A 17,032-nucleotide genomic window follows, 5' to 3' on the forward strand; every position below is an offset into this window, starting at 1 on the left:
GAACTTGAGGAACTTCCTGCTGGAGGGTGTACTAGGATTTGGAAATAAGCGTCCTTTAGGTCTATGGACAGCATGAAGTCACCCTGCCTGATAGCAGCCAGGACAGTGCGAAGGGTTTCCATCTTGAAAGGTGTCTTCCTGATGAATTTACTGAGGGAGGAAAGGTCTATCACCGGTCTCCAACCTCTTGTGGCTTTCTCCACCAGGAAGAGCCAACTGAAGAACCCCAATTCTTATAAGGGTGCTCGTTGGACAGCACCTTTCTGTAGTAACCCGCAGATCTCTCCTCAGGCCAATCTCCTGGCCTTGTCCTTGGGGGTAGTAGTCTGGGCTTGTGCGCCCGTTATTAATGGGGGTAGGCCATCCTCGAAGGGCAATCTGTACCCATCGCGAAGGACTTGAATAGTCCATAGGTCCGCGCCCTGGGCAGCCCATGCTTCCCACCGATAATTGAGGCATCCCCCCACTGAAGAGGGCGGGTCTCTCTTCTACTTCCTCCTAGGGAACTTGTTGCCGAGTGGTCGTCGGTTCTGTCCGAACCCCTGCCGATTGTTAGGAGGGGCGCTTCTGCCTGGGGCGGAGGAGGGCTGCGGGTGTCTGGACCAGCCTGGAGTGGCGGGAGCCTGTGGAGAGGGAGGAGGAGGCCTGTTAACTGCTGTAGGAGGCCTTGGTCTGAGAGCCTCCCTATTCCCATGATTATGACATCTGGAAGAGGAGCTGGAGGCCCTGTGGAGAACGGCATCTCTGTTGTCCCTCCTCCACTTATCGAGGGCTTCTTCAATTAACCTGTCATCAAACAGCGACTCGCTTGACAATGGCAAGTTTCATAGGTTCCTTATTTCCCTTGAGGGAAGCCTCCTCGGCATCCTGTGAAGAACTGTGTCCCTCCTACGAAGGACGATGTTGGAAGCGGCTACCAGGGACTGTTCCGCAGGACCACAGGTCCAACCACGAGGAGACAGAGAATGAAGACCACTGTGCTGACTCGAGGGCGATGACCTCCTGGATAGAAAAGGGCACCGAACCCCCGGTAACCTTATCCTCCGATAATCCTGGGGACAGGAATGCCAAGTTCCCCTCTACGGGTCTGGCTGTTTGTGGGAAATCCTCAGGGGCGTAGAATCTTCGATGCCTTACCCTCGGGTAAGGCAACAACTTCATTGACCCCGAGGCTTTCAGAGAATTCTTGGGGTCGGCGACGGCCGCACTAATCTTTCCCAGCTTTCTGCCCGGGGCCAAGGGGAGATACATAGGGGGACGAGCTTCTCGAAGGAAGCCAAACTGCTCCTCCAACAAAGAAACTTCCCTTGGAGGAACAACAGGGCTGGCTCCAGCAGTTTATTGAGGTGCCTGATGAGCGCCAACACCCTGGAGAAGGAGGAGGAGTCTTCCACCGAAGGGTCCTCTTCTGCCAGACCCTACGATGACTGGTGGGCATCGTCTCCGAAGTCTCCCCTCCGGAGGTCCTGTCCACAAAGGGGAAGATGAGCCCTGGGCAGAGCCTCTGCTCTACGCCCACTTGATGAGGCATGATGGTCTAGGGGACCTCTATAACCTTGGGAGCCCCTTGAAGAATTGATGACTGGCGACTGACTGCCGCATCCTCTAGCCTTCTCTTCTTAGGGTCAGGGTCCACCAATACCAATGTGGGAGGGGGAGAACCCGTCTGGGTCCTCGAAGAGTGTGTTCCTCCCCGCTTCTCTTCTTCTCTCCCTCGCCTATAGTCCTGCGAAATATGCTGGAATGACAACAGGGGCATCCCCTGAAGGGTTTGCTCTTCCCAAGGCGGCAAAGGATCCTTCGTAGGGGACCTGAACGGGGTCCTTGGAGTGTCTCCCCAGTGTTCCTGATCCCAAGGGGAAGGATCCGAGAACAGGTTGCCCCGATTCAGGCGAGGGATGGCTTCCGATGATGGGGAGGCAGTCGCTGGTTTGGCGGAGGCGGGGGGCGCTTGGTTGGAGAAGGCAGCAGGCAAGATGGCGGCGCAGCTTCGTGAGCCGATGCGGAGGCGGCAGGCCAAGATGGCGGCGTAGCGGCGTTAGCCGATGAGGAGGCGGCACGCCAAGATGGGGTACCCGCAGCGTGAGCCGATGCTGGTGGCGCAGCGGCGTGAGCCTCAGAGGCAGCCCTAACAGATAGCGCTGGCGGCTGGGGGGCGCCCTATATATGATCTTTCTCTCTCTCTCTCTCTCTCTCTCTCTCTCTCTCTCTCTCTCTCTCTCTCTCTCTCTCTCTCTCTCTCTCGACTCAGAAAAACTCCTGCAATTGTAACTTAACAATAATGGGCAACAAACCTTGGGGCTTAGAATTCAAAAAAGTTAACCAGGTTGGAAATAACAGCTAATCTTTGTCAACAGATAAAAATCTTTAGCAAATCATTTATAATAAACGTGAAACTGGATTGCTTATTTTTCAATAAGCTAGCAATTTTCCAAACACTGTAGATGTTTGGAAACATTCCTCAATCTCCTTGCTTGAACTGCAATTTTCTCAAGTATTTCAATCATTTTTTTGTCAGTGAAGAATACAGCATGCCAATGTATTATCTGTGCTTTACACTACACAATATGTCTGATAAATAAGCACTTCACTGACAATAAAAAACATATTAGATGAAACAATGATTAACACACTTCTGTGTTTTTTTTTTCAAAAGCGCAGCATCATGACAAATATACTACTGTTGGAAATATAGTCCAGCTTACATTAAACCATTTAACTTGCTTTTCTGGCAACTTTAGTAAAGATCCAGTATTGATATAACAACATACTCGTGTATAAACTGTTTTAATCTTCAAAACAAATCCTCTGAACTTTTTTATTAGGTCACTCACTGAAGCAATTTTTCCTTCTTTTGTGAGTTTGGAACTGAATACCTAACCATTAACAATTTGCATTCCGTACGAACAGCTTGGATGACAGCCGTCACCCCTACAATAAAAACATACTGGTTTAAGATATTTTTCCAAACGTAAAAATGGGTCATATGTACATAAAAGAATATTACTTGCCTTGACCTCCATGAATATCCAAATTTATCGTACCCTAGTGGAGCCTGAAGATTGGCTAACTGCTGACACCATCCAAGTCGTGTGTGAGACCCTTCGGGCTGTTCATCTATAGTACATTCAAAATACCAAGTGCCATAGCTTACCCCTAGAAAGATAGAGTACATTTACATTAGACCTTATTAGGCTTTCACCAAGATACCTAATAAAAACTTTAAATTTCAAATAAAACTAGGAAGCTAAATAATGTCAACCACATCACACACTACAGTATTATCAGAAGTAACCCTATGCCAATACCGAGTAATAATAAATTACCATGCGTAGCTCTTATTAGGCAATATCCTTTATCTCCCGTAACAGCCAAACGATCATCAGCAGTGCGTAACTGTGGTGCACGGTCATGTAGTGCAAGAAGTACAGCCCCAGGGCAAAGGGCCCTATAAAGCCAACCTGGAATTGGTTTACCTGCCCAGTCATTACTTTGATCGAACTCCTGCCTGTAAGCAACAAAGACATTTTAATAGATAACTAATGCACTGCTTGCCATGATAAATAAAACAAAATTTCCAAGCTAGACTTCCAATATATTCATTTCCAATAAAAAAAAGAAAAAAATAGTTTTCTTTGATTTCTCACACACTACTGAAAAAAAATGTACTTCTCAAAACTAAAAATAACCAATGTTCACAATACAAAAATCACAAGTCAAATTACTGATATAATGTATAATCATTACCTGAAGGGAGCGTGAGGATCTGGCTCTGCTAGAATATATCGATAGCCATCTTTGTTGAAGGGATGATCAACAGGATACCCATGTAACTTTGGAGCTGGCATGTCTCCTCTAGCCTTTTTACTACTGGCTGTTGTGTCTGGCATCTTTCTCTTTGCTCCTCTGCCTTTTCCTGAAGGCTGCTGTTGAGCTGAATATAAAAGTAAGAGCAATTCAGAACCACAAAATGCATCTTCATTCCTTCATAACAAGTTTATATATTACAGTAATTCACATGTCTGGAAAAATACATATAAAATTGTGGCATTCAGAAGACTAATATTCCTTTATTCATGATTTCAAATCAAAGCAAATTATATTTGACTATATAATGAAGCCAATTACTTTGTAACTTAAAGTAATGTGGTATTCAATAACACCACATCCATGCTTCGCATGCATAAAATGGTACATAAATAAATGCAGAAAAACAGGAAGAAAATATATCTAATTCACCTATAACCTAATAATGCAGCAAATCGGCAATTAATAATATTGAAATGTATACTGTAACTTCATTCGACATTCCATATACCTAATATACGGCCTATTACAATGGTATCTTTATATTCTCAAAACAATTGCATTGCACTATGATGTTGCATTCTTTACAGTTTAGCTACAAGTTTTCCTAAATAATGAAATGCCCGGAAGTGTATAATCAAAAGTTAATTTAAAACCAACCTAACCTGCTTAATGAATGTTATTTTCAAGCTTGCTCATAGTTTAATACCTCTAATACAGTATATATTTATATATATTAGACTTAATTAAACTGTCCATTTGTGATTCTGCATTTACATTCAATGGAAAATACTATGTACAAAAATTTAGTCTGGCCATGGCAAATCCACTGTACCCTGTGTTGAGTCATTTATATATGGAATTCTTTCAAACAAAATTTCTTTCTAGCATTTTACCTCCTGGTGCTCTTTGGTTCAGGTTTGTGGAAGACGTATTCTGTATTTGGCCTTTATCTGAAAATATTGATGCCTTTATTCTCAACTAAATGATTATATACCATCAATTCAATTCACACAGCAACAAAATCAAAAGTCTACTTTTCCCCACCACGTTTTTAAACGCCTTTCGCATTTTCAATCTTGAATTTTAAGGCGATATGAATAATATTTTCGATTTATCAGAAAAACTATTACATCCAAGGCATTTCAACAACCGTACACTACAGGACTTCAAAAAAATATTCTAATAAAAAACGAAAAGGATTTTTTACTACCCAAATTTACTGGCCTTGCCTTATTTCAACTTTTCAAACTGTATACCAACTTTGTGAAACTTAATATAGAAGTCATTCCATTCTTTAAAAACACTAAGATCATTTTGGTCAGGCATTATAAAAAAAAAAAAATTTGTGGTGGCATTTGCAAAATTCTCTATAGAATTTGCAGACAACTATATCAGGCATTCAAGCTAAAGTCTATTCATCAGAATAAAACTCAATACATACAGTGTAAAGATGGGAAACATTCTAAAAGCTTCATTTCTACATACAAGTAACCTCAACGATGCTATTCATTGGGAAAGTTCTGCACATAGTACTGTATTGCAAAAACATAACCAAGCGTAACCTTACCGAGTCTACAATAAAAAATAACCCATGAATTGATAAACATTACCCAGGGTATGTACTGTACAAACATGATGCACTTATTGATAAAACGATGTAGGCCATTTCTTTACAAATGTCTATAGAGTTGCTTTTAACTGTGTTCAATAGATTGCTTGCTTGCACGAGTTGCTATTACTGATGAAATCTTTTTAGCTAACTTTTACCGTGTTCGACATAGTACCATAGGAAGGCGATTCGAGAATACAAAATTGCTCAAGATACCTTCAACCATCAACCTATTTCCTATCGAAGGACTATCGAGATATTGATATTTAGTGTATATACTATATACTGTATGTATATATATATACATAAATATATATATATATATATATTATATATAACATATATACAGTATATATATATATAATATATATATATATATATATATATATATATATATATAATATATATATATAAAATATAATTTATATATGTATAATATATATATATATATATATATATATATATATATATATATATATATATATATATATATATATATATATAATATATATATATATATATATATATATATATATATATATATATATATATATATATATATATATATATATATATATATATATATATATATATATATATATATATATATATATATATATATATATATATATATATATATATATATACAGTATATAAACAGTACATGTATACACACACTGTATGTATATACAGTAAGTATGCATATATTAAAAAAAAAACTACAAACTGATTTAATAATATTAAAAAAGATACCATCACCAAAGTAGAGCTTTTTTATAAACAACACATACAGTACAGCAGTTACTTCATTTACACTAATAAACACGAGATAGTAGCACCCAAAATGTGTTTATTGTCTTTCACTCAAGATTTTTACAAATACGCCAATTTCAAAATGTCAGTACATATAATAGAGATTTTATGATATAATGCACTTGAAATGTTATGTACATTAAGTAGTAAGCTTTTTATCTGGCCTGTCCCAGTAGGATCTGTGACTGGGACTTACATTTAATGAAGTATTTTCCAATGAGCTACTGGAAGCTTAAGCAATGAAGAGTAGTGGGGTGATAAAGATTATTATTGCTATCCAAGGATTATAACAAAGTCATCAAAGTAAGAGGTAAAAATTTGATTAAAGCCATTTTGAAGATGCCAAACTGAGATGTGGATAAATATCAGAGAGCAAAAGAAAGTATCAAGTTGAGTTACAGTGTCTTGGATTGGTTAATAATATTGTGTGTGCCTGTCTATAGACTGTGTGAATATACACATACACATACATACATATATATATATATATATATATATATATATATATATATATATATATATATATATATATATACAGTATATATATATATATATATATATATATATATTTCACATAAGCCATATATTTCTATACATAAAAGTCCGGATTCTCTTACCGACCTCGGGATCAGAGCCTCAGGTGAAATCACTCAAAAGACTAAAGCATCTGACCGGCTGGGTTTTGAACCCTGGTCCAGGATACCTGTATTACAGTAGCACTACCACTTAGCCACGAAGGGTTCAAAACCTGGCCGGTCAGATGCTATATTCTTTGAGTGATTTCGCCTGCGTCTCTGATCCCGAGGTCAGTAAGAAAATCTGGACTTTAATGTGTTAACCCTTTTACCCCCAAAGGACGTACTGGTACGTTTCACAAAACTCATCCCTTTACCCCCATGGACGTAGCGGTACGTCCTTGCAAAAAAATGCTATAAATTTTTTTTTTTCATATTTTTGATTAATTTTTTGAGAAAATTCAGGCCTTTTCCAAGAGAATGAGACCAACCTGACCTCTCTAGGGCAAAAATTAAGGCTGTTAGAGCAATTTAAATAAAAACATACTGCAAAATGTGCTGGGGAAAAAATAACCCCTTGGGGGTTAAGGGTTGGAAATTTCCAAAGAGCCTGGAGGTAAAAGGGTTAAAATATATGACTTATTTGAGCAAAACTATATATATATATATATATATATATATATATATATATATATATATATATATATATTTCAACTATGAATTATATAAATTTTACATACATTATGTATGTATTCGTGTACAGTATGTATGTATATATATACAGTATTTATGCATGTATATACAGTATGTATGCATGCATATAGTATGTAAGTACATATATACAGTATGTATGTAGATACAGTATGTATGTAGATACAGTATGTATGTATGTACAGTATGTATGTCGGTGTGAAACCTGTTCTTTAGATTGGGTGTAGAGTACATCAGAGTATTTGCTCGAGTTTAACCCGACCAGTGAGTCTTATTTTCAAGTCAGGGGTAATACTATAACTTGATCAAGACAGGTTTTAAGAAGTTTACTTGCCAAAGAATGTAAATCAAAGGAAGCAAAAGAAAATGACTAAGAAGTAGAGTTACAGTGTTGCATGTAGAACATAGTCTTGCCTATTAATATGGTATACGATTATGTGAATATTTAGACCATCTTACGAGACAAGACAATGTTATCCATACAACACTGTAATTCTACTCAATAATAATTACCATTTGGTCTCTGATCTATATCTATTAGCAATAAAACTTCTTTAACACTCTTGATCGAAATAACCACCAACTTGAAAATGTGACTAAACAATCTGGTTAAACTCCTCTAGCTACTTCTATATACTCGTACTCTACATCTAATCTCAAGAACACATTTCACACTAAATCTTCAACAGTAAAGAAATTGGCACTTTCATCTAGATGGTCTATATGATTGACACCAAATTAATACCACATGCCTAAAATATATGCTTTGTATATTTCATGGCAAGATTTAAACATTTTTACAAGAACATTCGAAAACCTTAAAAAAATATAATAAAATATTGTCAGAATATTTCAAATAGGTATGCTGCTTATTTCAATCTTCTATTAATATCCTCCTAAATCCTTCCACTAATATTAAGATCTCCATTTCAATATATGGTACTGTACAGTACTATATCTCATAATCATATAATGAAAGAAAAGAACGTTTTGCTATCAATATTAATGAAACTAATAAAGGCATTTCCAAATATATCACAATGAAGCATAAATCAAAATTATATTGAACATAAATGTAGTCCTTTGTCACTATGAAGAGCTATTATATCAAAAGGTTACTAAGCGGCTTTAAAGCAGAAAATCCATTTATCTTTCAACACAAGTCTGATACTAGTCCTGGTAACATAAATGTTCCATAAATTATCTTATGTACCTTAATTTCTTTATCAGGTTTTCTTTAAAAAAAATGGATCCTAAAAAAATCAAAATGTATTGCACATTACACCACTCACTATAAACGTGCAGTAATATATTTTTTTAATTCTCTTCCAGATATACTAATTCCTTGGGTAAACATCTTTTTCAAACAATTTTTATCACTTGCCTTTGACATCGCACATTTCCAAAATGTATTCAAGTCATGCTAGAATTCTTAGGATTTGTGTAACATTTTCATACAAAAAGCAGTTCCAATATTGGATGAATCCAACCTAAGCTGTAAACCAGTTCAATTTCACCATTTTCAATACTTACTATCATCCTGTGCTTTATACGAAGTCAAATCCATATCTATATGATTTCCAAATAAAAAGGATATTTTATTACAATAGTACACAACAAACTGAAGTCATTACCAATTCGAAGGGATCCATGCAATTTTCCTTAAAGGGGAACCTATACTTTCTACTAAAAGGAAAATTTATAAAAAATTACAGCAAAAGCTATTAAATCAAATATACACCTACAATATCTTATAACAACTACACACTGAAAATGAGCATAACAAAAATTTAACTACATATTGACAAAGCCAATATTCAGCAGTAAACTACAGAGATGAACATGATCTAAGAAGCAACAGATGACATAACATTTAAGCAGGATTCACTAAAGAATATTCTCAAGTAAACATGACATTTATATGTATATGTATGACGAGAACAAGCTTCTTACCAGCTCCTGTGGTTCCCTCTCACCAGCTCGCACACCCACACATACCGTATCAGAACTTATGATATTTGAGAAATGTTACTTTATGTTTATTTCCTCTAAATATATATACAGGATTATGAAAAAAAAAAAAATTCACTATGATATAAAAGAGCAGGTACTGTGAAAATTTATCAAGTCTAGTTTGGGAGAGAGAGAAAATGAAATGAAACAAAAAGATATAGTGTATAAGAAAAAGTTAAAATAGGAGTGATTGATACTCTAACTAGGCACTGTTGATCACCTTGTGATGTTTGCACAGACAATTCCTGACAGCAAATATCTAAATATCATTTACAGAAAAAAAAAACAGAATTCTAGTAACATTTATTTTTATCATTACCTGTGAATCACATTGCCAACATTCAGACATGAGCTTCTAACCTTAAAATTCAAATAAAATGTATATTCATCTTTTAACCCCTATATCCAACACAGAAAAAAAAATGTCCTGCCGATCCTTATTTTTTAGGCCACATTCATAGCTATAATACAGAACAACAATGGAAAAAAGAACTAAAATTCACGATGGTGTACCGCTAATAATTACGATAATAGATGGTTCACTAGTGTCTCGATAGTAGCAGTTAGTGTAGCTTTCAGATGTTTGACAGTGTAGGCTAGTCTAATTATTTCTAACAGAATAGGAATAAAACACACTTCTAGAATATTGCCTAAACATATGGGTACTATATGCCTTAAATGCAACAACCTGTGAAACATGAAATATATGAAAGGCACATAAAAATATTTAAGACGGGTAAAAATATGAAAAGCAGATAAAAATAAATATAACATAAGCAATTTGATTACCATAAGCCAGATGTTCTAAATTACAAGAAAAGATTGGAGTACTGTGCGTGTTAAGTGTTTTCTTTAATTATAATTGAAATATTTCTTTAATCTGACAATTCATTTTAAACATTCTGCTGAAAAAATTTCTTCATTCTCTGATGATATTTTCTAGTTCAATAACATAAGATCAAACAAATGAAAAACTGTTGTTTAGCACGATAACCTAAGCATCAAAATTACATTACGTTGGAAGTGAGAATGCGTAACAATGCGAGAAAAAACTTTTACTTTTGGTGGTTCAAGGAAAGAAAAATAAAATGCACTCCAAATTAAACCTTTTTTAAAAGCATTACACACATTAATAACAAATAGCTGTTTGAATGCTTAATATGGCCGCTGCTTCCACCTATTTCGATATGAAAACTCTATTTACAGAGAATAATTGACTGAAAACTTTAAAAAAAAACTTAGAATTTCTTGATCTGTAAAATATGAATAAAATTAGATTATTGAATATTAATTGAATTAATATTTATATGCAAGAATTCTTGTTAGAGAAGTCATAGCCTAGTTGGCTAGCAATAGCAGGGTCAACTGATGGAAAAGAGTGGAGGGTTGAGGGTGGTTGTAAGTTAACTAACACTAACAATGTTGGACAAGTGAACATTCCATCCTTTGAATGCACTCTTGGAACGCATCTGGTTTGGATGGTGGTTGGTTACTGTACTGATATCATACCACAAAGAGTTTCAGCCAAGACCCTTTCCAAGAATAAATTCTTAATGATATTAATAGACACAGCCACACCAGTAATATCACAAACTCTGCCTTTTAGGATACAGTATACAGATGAAACTACCCTATCCCCTTCGCTCCTAAAGATACTATTCCTCCACATTTTGAGAATGAAAGCGCTTGTACTAGCACCCAACTTAACTTCACTAGATGGTCCCAAATTAATAGTACTACTCATATTGCTAGATCATATATAAAAAAAAGAAACACTTTGTCTGAATGTGCAAGTGAATCCTTAAAAGTAAGCGACAAAAGTGTGAAAATGTTCATGTGCCAAAGGAATGTTCACCAATCCAGAAAGTGAAATCTGAATGGAAGTGGTGCGTTATGCGGGCACAAACGGGTAATGAGATATGACCCAATTAATTAAGGAACACAAAGGTCGATTCTGTACACTCGGTTCAATCATGGAACTGGAAAGCGCATCAGCAGTCCTGACCCATGCTTCTACTATTGGGTAAAGAGTGGATAGATAATAAATAAAAAGTCTAATTAGCAGAAAAAAGTGTTACAGGGAAGCATAAAACACTTGAAAAATATCTTAGAGAAAAATATGAAATAGGAGCTAGTTCTGATGGATTCAATTTTCTTTTCAGTTTTCCCTCAATAACAGTAGTCAGCTAAGACCTTATCTCTATCACCTACAAACAAATTATCAGAAAAAGGTAGGAAAGGCAGTAACAAAACTTCAGTCAACTTGGGAGAAGAGGAAATAGATATGCTATCAGCTAAAGAGACAAGAGAGGTTCCTTAAAAATTAGAGAACTGATCCATAAAAGAAACAAATTGTTATTAACCCCCAGCAATTTCTACCCTTAAATCCAAATTCTCACTCAGTACTTTAACACAAAGCTTTACATCCTGAATAAGCTCTCTGCGATGCAAGAAGAAAATGGCAAAGGTGTAATAACTCGATCTAAATTTTCCCCTATAACACTATTCCCTTTATGCTTTCCACCTCACCCCTCAAAGTGATGAACTACAGTATACTGTTATTTGTTTATACAGACAATTGCAGCATTTCACACATCTTTTGTCCAGTTCATACGGTTGACCACTACACAGCAAACAAATGAGGGTCTATGTCTTCTAAGAAGTGCCTATTATTTGTGTTTAGCACAAAAATGCATTTAAAAGCATAATATATGCCTTGCTAATCATGAACTAAGTAATATGTATATAAAATAGGTCAAAAGAAATTCTACATCAATTAGACGGACAACCATTAATCTCAACCAATATACGATGGAATGAATTACAGGAGAGGGATTTGGTGGGTCACAAGGTCCACCCAGCATTGTGTTTATTCAGTAGTATGAATCATGATACAGCACTAGATGGTCCACAGAGCCGAAGGACAAAAGGGTTGAAATTTTCTTTAAAGGGTGAAGCTCGAACATGTTAAATATTAGTTATGTGATTCACAGGTAACCTTCTTCAATATATGAGTCCTGAATACCACTTCTATGTCATATATCTGTATAAAAACAATTCTAAAAATTAATTTTAATTTTTCCTAACTATACAAACCAATCCTATAACAGGATTACATTTTCAGCATAGCTAGAACTCGGCTGTTAAGTTTTATAACAAGGTGTCAGTAGTTACTGGAGGGTGCCACGTTACTGGGACCAACCGGCGTTGGTCTTAATTGACTGCCGACCAATACCTCTATAGGCACTACTGAAAAGATCTCTGATGTAACCTTCGTTGTATTACGAGTTTTTCCAGGAAAGCGATTGCCACTGTTGCTGCTGGGATTTCTGGCTTGTGAAGGAAGGGAGGTGCTACTTTCCTGATTCCTGGGACTCAGTCTTTAGAAGGGAATGCATTCCCAATACTGTATCTATCCTCATTCCCAGATAAACCATTATCTGCTTAGTCTCAAGGCTAGACTTCTTTGAATTTATCATGAAGCTGAAGTTTGTCACATTGCTGGAGGAGCTGTCTCCATGGGGATCAGCCAGTTGTCTAGGCATCGAAGATGACGATTGCCTCTGGAGTGACCCCAATCCAAGACTGACAACTATTCGGGGAACACTTGAAGGGCTTTCGACACTCCAGCGCAGACGACTTTGAATTAGTAGATCTCCCTTCCATGGATAAAGAAGAGAAACTTCCTGGAGGACCAATGTACTGGTATTAGGATAAGGAAGTACTTGGTATCTCTTAAGTCTACCGAGAGCTTATAGTCTTCCTTATGGATGATGGCTCGTACAGTATTTGCCAACTCTATCTTGAATGGAGTTTTAAGTACCAACTTATTCAGGGCAAAGATTGATGACTGATCTCCACTAGGAACAAGCCGTTGTAGAAGACTGGACACCTGTTCTGAACTAGTTTTATTTTACGAGTACAGATTGTAAGTAAATGACATTATCGGTGATTGAGTAAAGGGATGATGAGGGCCAAAAAATGGGAGGCGGTAATCATCCTGGACTAGTTTCGCCGAGGACAGATTGTATGTAGATGACATTGTCGGTGTAGGAGTGAAGGGAGGATGAGGGACATTGAGCAGGAGGCTGTAACTCCTGCTACGAGGCACTGCCACCTTACCAATTGGCTGGACAAGTGAAAATATATAAGTTTTATTAGGTGAGTGTGTGCACTCTCATCAGTGTTTCAAAGTGCTAACAATTAAGAATACACGACCGCTCAAAGGTGAGAATGTATGAGCTACAAGAATTAAGTGTATGGGAGTTAAGAGGTGAGCGAGTTCAATCCCAAACAGAGGGATGTGCTTCAGCCCAGTCAGGCAAAAGGGTGCTTAGGAACTCCAGATCAGATAAATGTGTACTCATAGGAGAGCACGAGTGGCCGTCAGAATGTGCTGATAGCAGCATACAAATCTGTTGACAACAAGAGCAAATGCTTTCAGGCACATGCATCAAAATTAGGCCACATAATAGCGTGATCCAAAAATGTCATTCGAAGCGTGGATATGCTGTCAGCATTAATTGACGAAGCTGCGGCAGAGGTGAAGAAATAACCAAGTTCTCCTTCGGTAAAAATTTTTCAATCCTTGGTTATTTGTCGTCACTAGTCAAGACTTAAGAGGTAATAAACACCAGGAATGCTGTTATTAAAGATCAGATTTTGTATATTGGCAGGTGCATAGAAACTGTTAGTCAGCTACAATTATTAGGGAAACTGCAAAATCCTTAACATCTCGTGAATAAACTAGATGATAGTAAAAAACCAGTTAAGGGCACCAGAAGTATGTCTGTACTATCTAGCAGCTGCATAATTGATAACTCAGTGTGGAGAGGGGGAAGGGGGGGGTTGTGTGTGACTTCACCACCCGCCAGTAACTACTGACACTTATTATAAATCTTTACAGCAAAGTCCCAGCTAAGCTGAAAACACATACCTATTAAAGGAAGAGGGTTTGTAACCATGTAGGAACAAACATTTTTATGGATGATGTTATGACTATAGTTCTTCATTTTCATTATTTTTACTTAGGGAATGAACTCTACAATTTTCCTAACTGTGGCAACAAGACCTCGCATTTAATTGGCAAATGCATAAACCTTAGTAAATACATCTGTACAGTTACAGTAAAAGTACAAAAACTGATACGTTAACTATTGAAAATTTAACACAACTTATCCAAACAGATAATTCAGACTAATATATCTTTTGGAAATTCAAAGCTAAAAAATTCTAAGGAAACTATTATATGCCACAGAAAAGCATACAGTGGTAGTATCCGGCAAAAGAACTTCAATTAATTACAAGGTTTGATATTTCAACAAAGTCTTGCAAACAAATTCCATGTCCATGTCATTCCAGCAGTAAATCCCTTCAACATCTAATCGTAATACTTAATGTCATCATTGTAATACAGTTTAGGCAGACCTAGCTCCCACTGATGTTATAATCCATCCCTTTTACTATCAAATATTTGTAAAGAATTCTGCTTGGAAATTGCTAAATTTAAAACAGCCTCTTAGCTGCATCAGTCAATAGAAAATATTGATAAATTTCACAAAGGTTCAGGGAACTCTTCACAACAGGCTTGGGTGGGTAGGTGGGTAAAAGAAGTACACGATAAAGTTGATATAATTCTGGTCAATTTTGAAATCTGAATAGATTTACTAATAAAAGATAGCACTGCAAAACCTAATCATAAAGGGCAAAACCTAATCATAAAGGGCAAAACCTAGTGATATAATTTCATGATGGCTATCTCAATTGACCCTCTTCTGTCTAGTTCTGAGCAAAAAGCAAAAATAAAATACATTACTTCCGTATTCTTTGAGGAATAACAGTTTCTACTTTCCCTAGTGGATAAAACTAATTAAATAATTTTACACAGACCCTTGTCACTGCAATAAGAGTGAACATTCTAGCGCCTATCAATCTCCTATGATATTATCTAGGTTTCTATAATATTCTTTACTAAAAGAAGTAATTGCACATTACACAATTACGTTCAACTCCACACACCACTTATTACCCAAATGACAAAACTTGCACTTGACTGGTGTAAATACTATCAAAAATAGCAGCATCCTTCTGTTCTTATTGCAGATTTTTTTCTATTTACTAAATAATTAGTATCCATTACTACAGGCTAAATTTCAGTAGAGAATTGCCTCATAAATAGCTGTCAAACATCCATATTTACAAAGATGAACAATTCAACAAATTTAACATGTGAGATGTGGTAGTGCAAATTACAAATAAATTGTAAAGATTCATAAACAATTATCTACATCTTCCTTTTCAAGAGAAGCTACTTTTCAAATTCATTAGTTAGTGAAACTGTACTATTCAGTCAGGGCTATTCGTAACGGAAATATCTGAAATTCAGAGAGAGTGAAAAATAAACCTGCTTCCGTAAGGTATGAGATCAGCGAGTAGTTGAATAAATGAGAAGTGGCGTCTAATCTGACAAAGTCAGTCCCATATTTAAGGGGAAAACTAAAATATTTCTGGTTTCATCCTGAAAAAATTGAAATAATTTTCTAGCCTCCTATAAATGACATTGTCCCTAAAATTGGGAATACATCAATAAGTGACCCCCTTTTCATCTAAATACTGAACTAGAAGAAATAAAAGTTTTACATCCTAAAAAACTATCAAATTATCCTACCTCACTAAAAATGACAAATTGACCCTAAAATTGTGATTACATCAAATAATCTCCATTTTAATTAACTTCCGAGACAGAAAAAATATCCATCTAGTGAAATCCTGAACTCATAAAAATGACTAACAACTTGGTGACCAAGATATTAAGTTAACAAAAAAAAATCTGTGCAGAGGGTGAGCTACCTGTAGAAAAACACTAATGTATGATTTCTGTTAGATGCTCCAGCATGATTCCTGACGTGCCAAGACAACATACAATTAATTAGACTGATAGCAACAAGACATAGCATATTATCATTACAGTTTCTTTGTTAGTGCCACACAAGTTAACATCCGATTTTAATCAAAATATTACTGTCACACAATATTTCTGCATGAACAAGCATGCACCTTAAGCTTCCAAGTTTTTCTAATATCTTTTAACCAGAGTTCTTTATATATGGTTAACACTCCTTTGTCTTGATAGGTTAAAGCAAGCAGTAGTAAAGCAGCACAAAAATATATATACACTAGATTCAAGTGTCCACAACAGTCATTTGAATAAAAAGTAAAAGACAAGTAAAAGATTTCTGGAAAGTTGACATGTTAACATAAAGTATATAGCTACAACAAAATCTAAAATGTTCAAATTGTACTTTAGTTTGGCATATGGAAGAGCATTATACTATATAATTAAAAAAATAATTAGAATATAACTGACAAGTTCAGAGTACGTTTCAGTTAAAAAAAATATAAAAAAAATTCCTGGATCCAGTACCCTTATTTTTCTGGAGAAATCTGAACAGGCTACTAGCCACTTATGTGGTCTGTTGTAAAAGACAAGGTGCATAATAGCCAAGTTATTCCTTGGGTGGCAACTGCCGTTAGGCTGGGGTAGAGAGACGGTGAGAAGGAT

At 36.1% G+C, this 17,032-nt stretch overlaps 1 protein-coding gene across 2 annotated transcripts in view; it reads right to left on the reverse strand.

Moving 5' to 3' along the window:
• LOC137658533 (set1/Ash2 histone methyltransferase complex subunit ASH2-like) overlaps nucleotides 1-17,032 on the reverse strand; it is an 85,190-nt gene that overhangs the window by 23,460 nt on the left and 44,698 nt on the right. The window contains exons 6-9 of one of the 2 annotated variants that reach the window (XM_068393334.1): nucleotides 4,704-4,760; nucleotides 3,748-3,934; nucleotides 3,327-3,508; nucleotides 3,012-3,156 (exon numbers count right to left, since the gene is read on the reverse strand). In XM_068393334.1, the coding sequence (XP_068249435.1) occupies nucleotides 3,012-3,156; nucleotides 3,327-3,508; nucleotides 3,748-3,934; nucleotides 4,704-4,760 (571 nt within the window). The remainder of the gene's footprint in view (nucleotides 1-3,011; nucleotides 3,157-3,326; nucleotides 3,509-3,747; nucleotides 3,935-4,703; nucleotides 4,761-17,032) is intronic. The other variant, XM_068393335.1, reaches the window with a different exon arrangement.

The sequence above is a fragment of the Palaemon carinicauda genome, chromosome 19 (genome assembly GCF_036898095.1).
Source record: "Palaemon carinicauda isolate YSFRI2023 chromosome 19, ASM3689809v2, whole genome shotgun sequence".
Taxonomy (NCBI): Eukaryota; Metazoa; Arthropoda; class Malacostraca; order Decapoda; family Palaemonidae; genus Palaemon; species Palaemon carinicauda.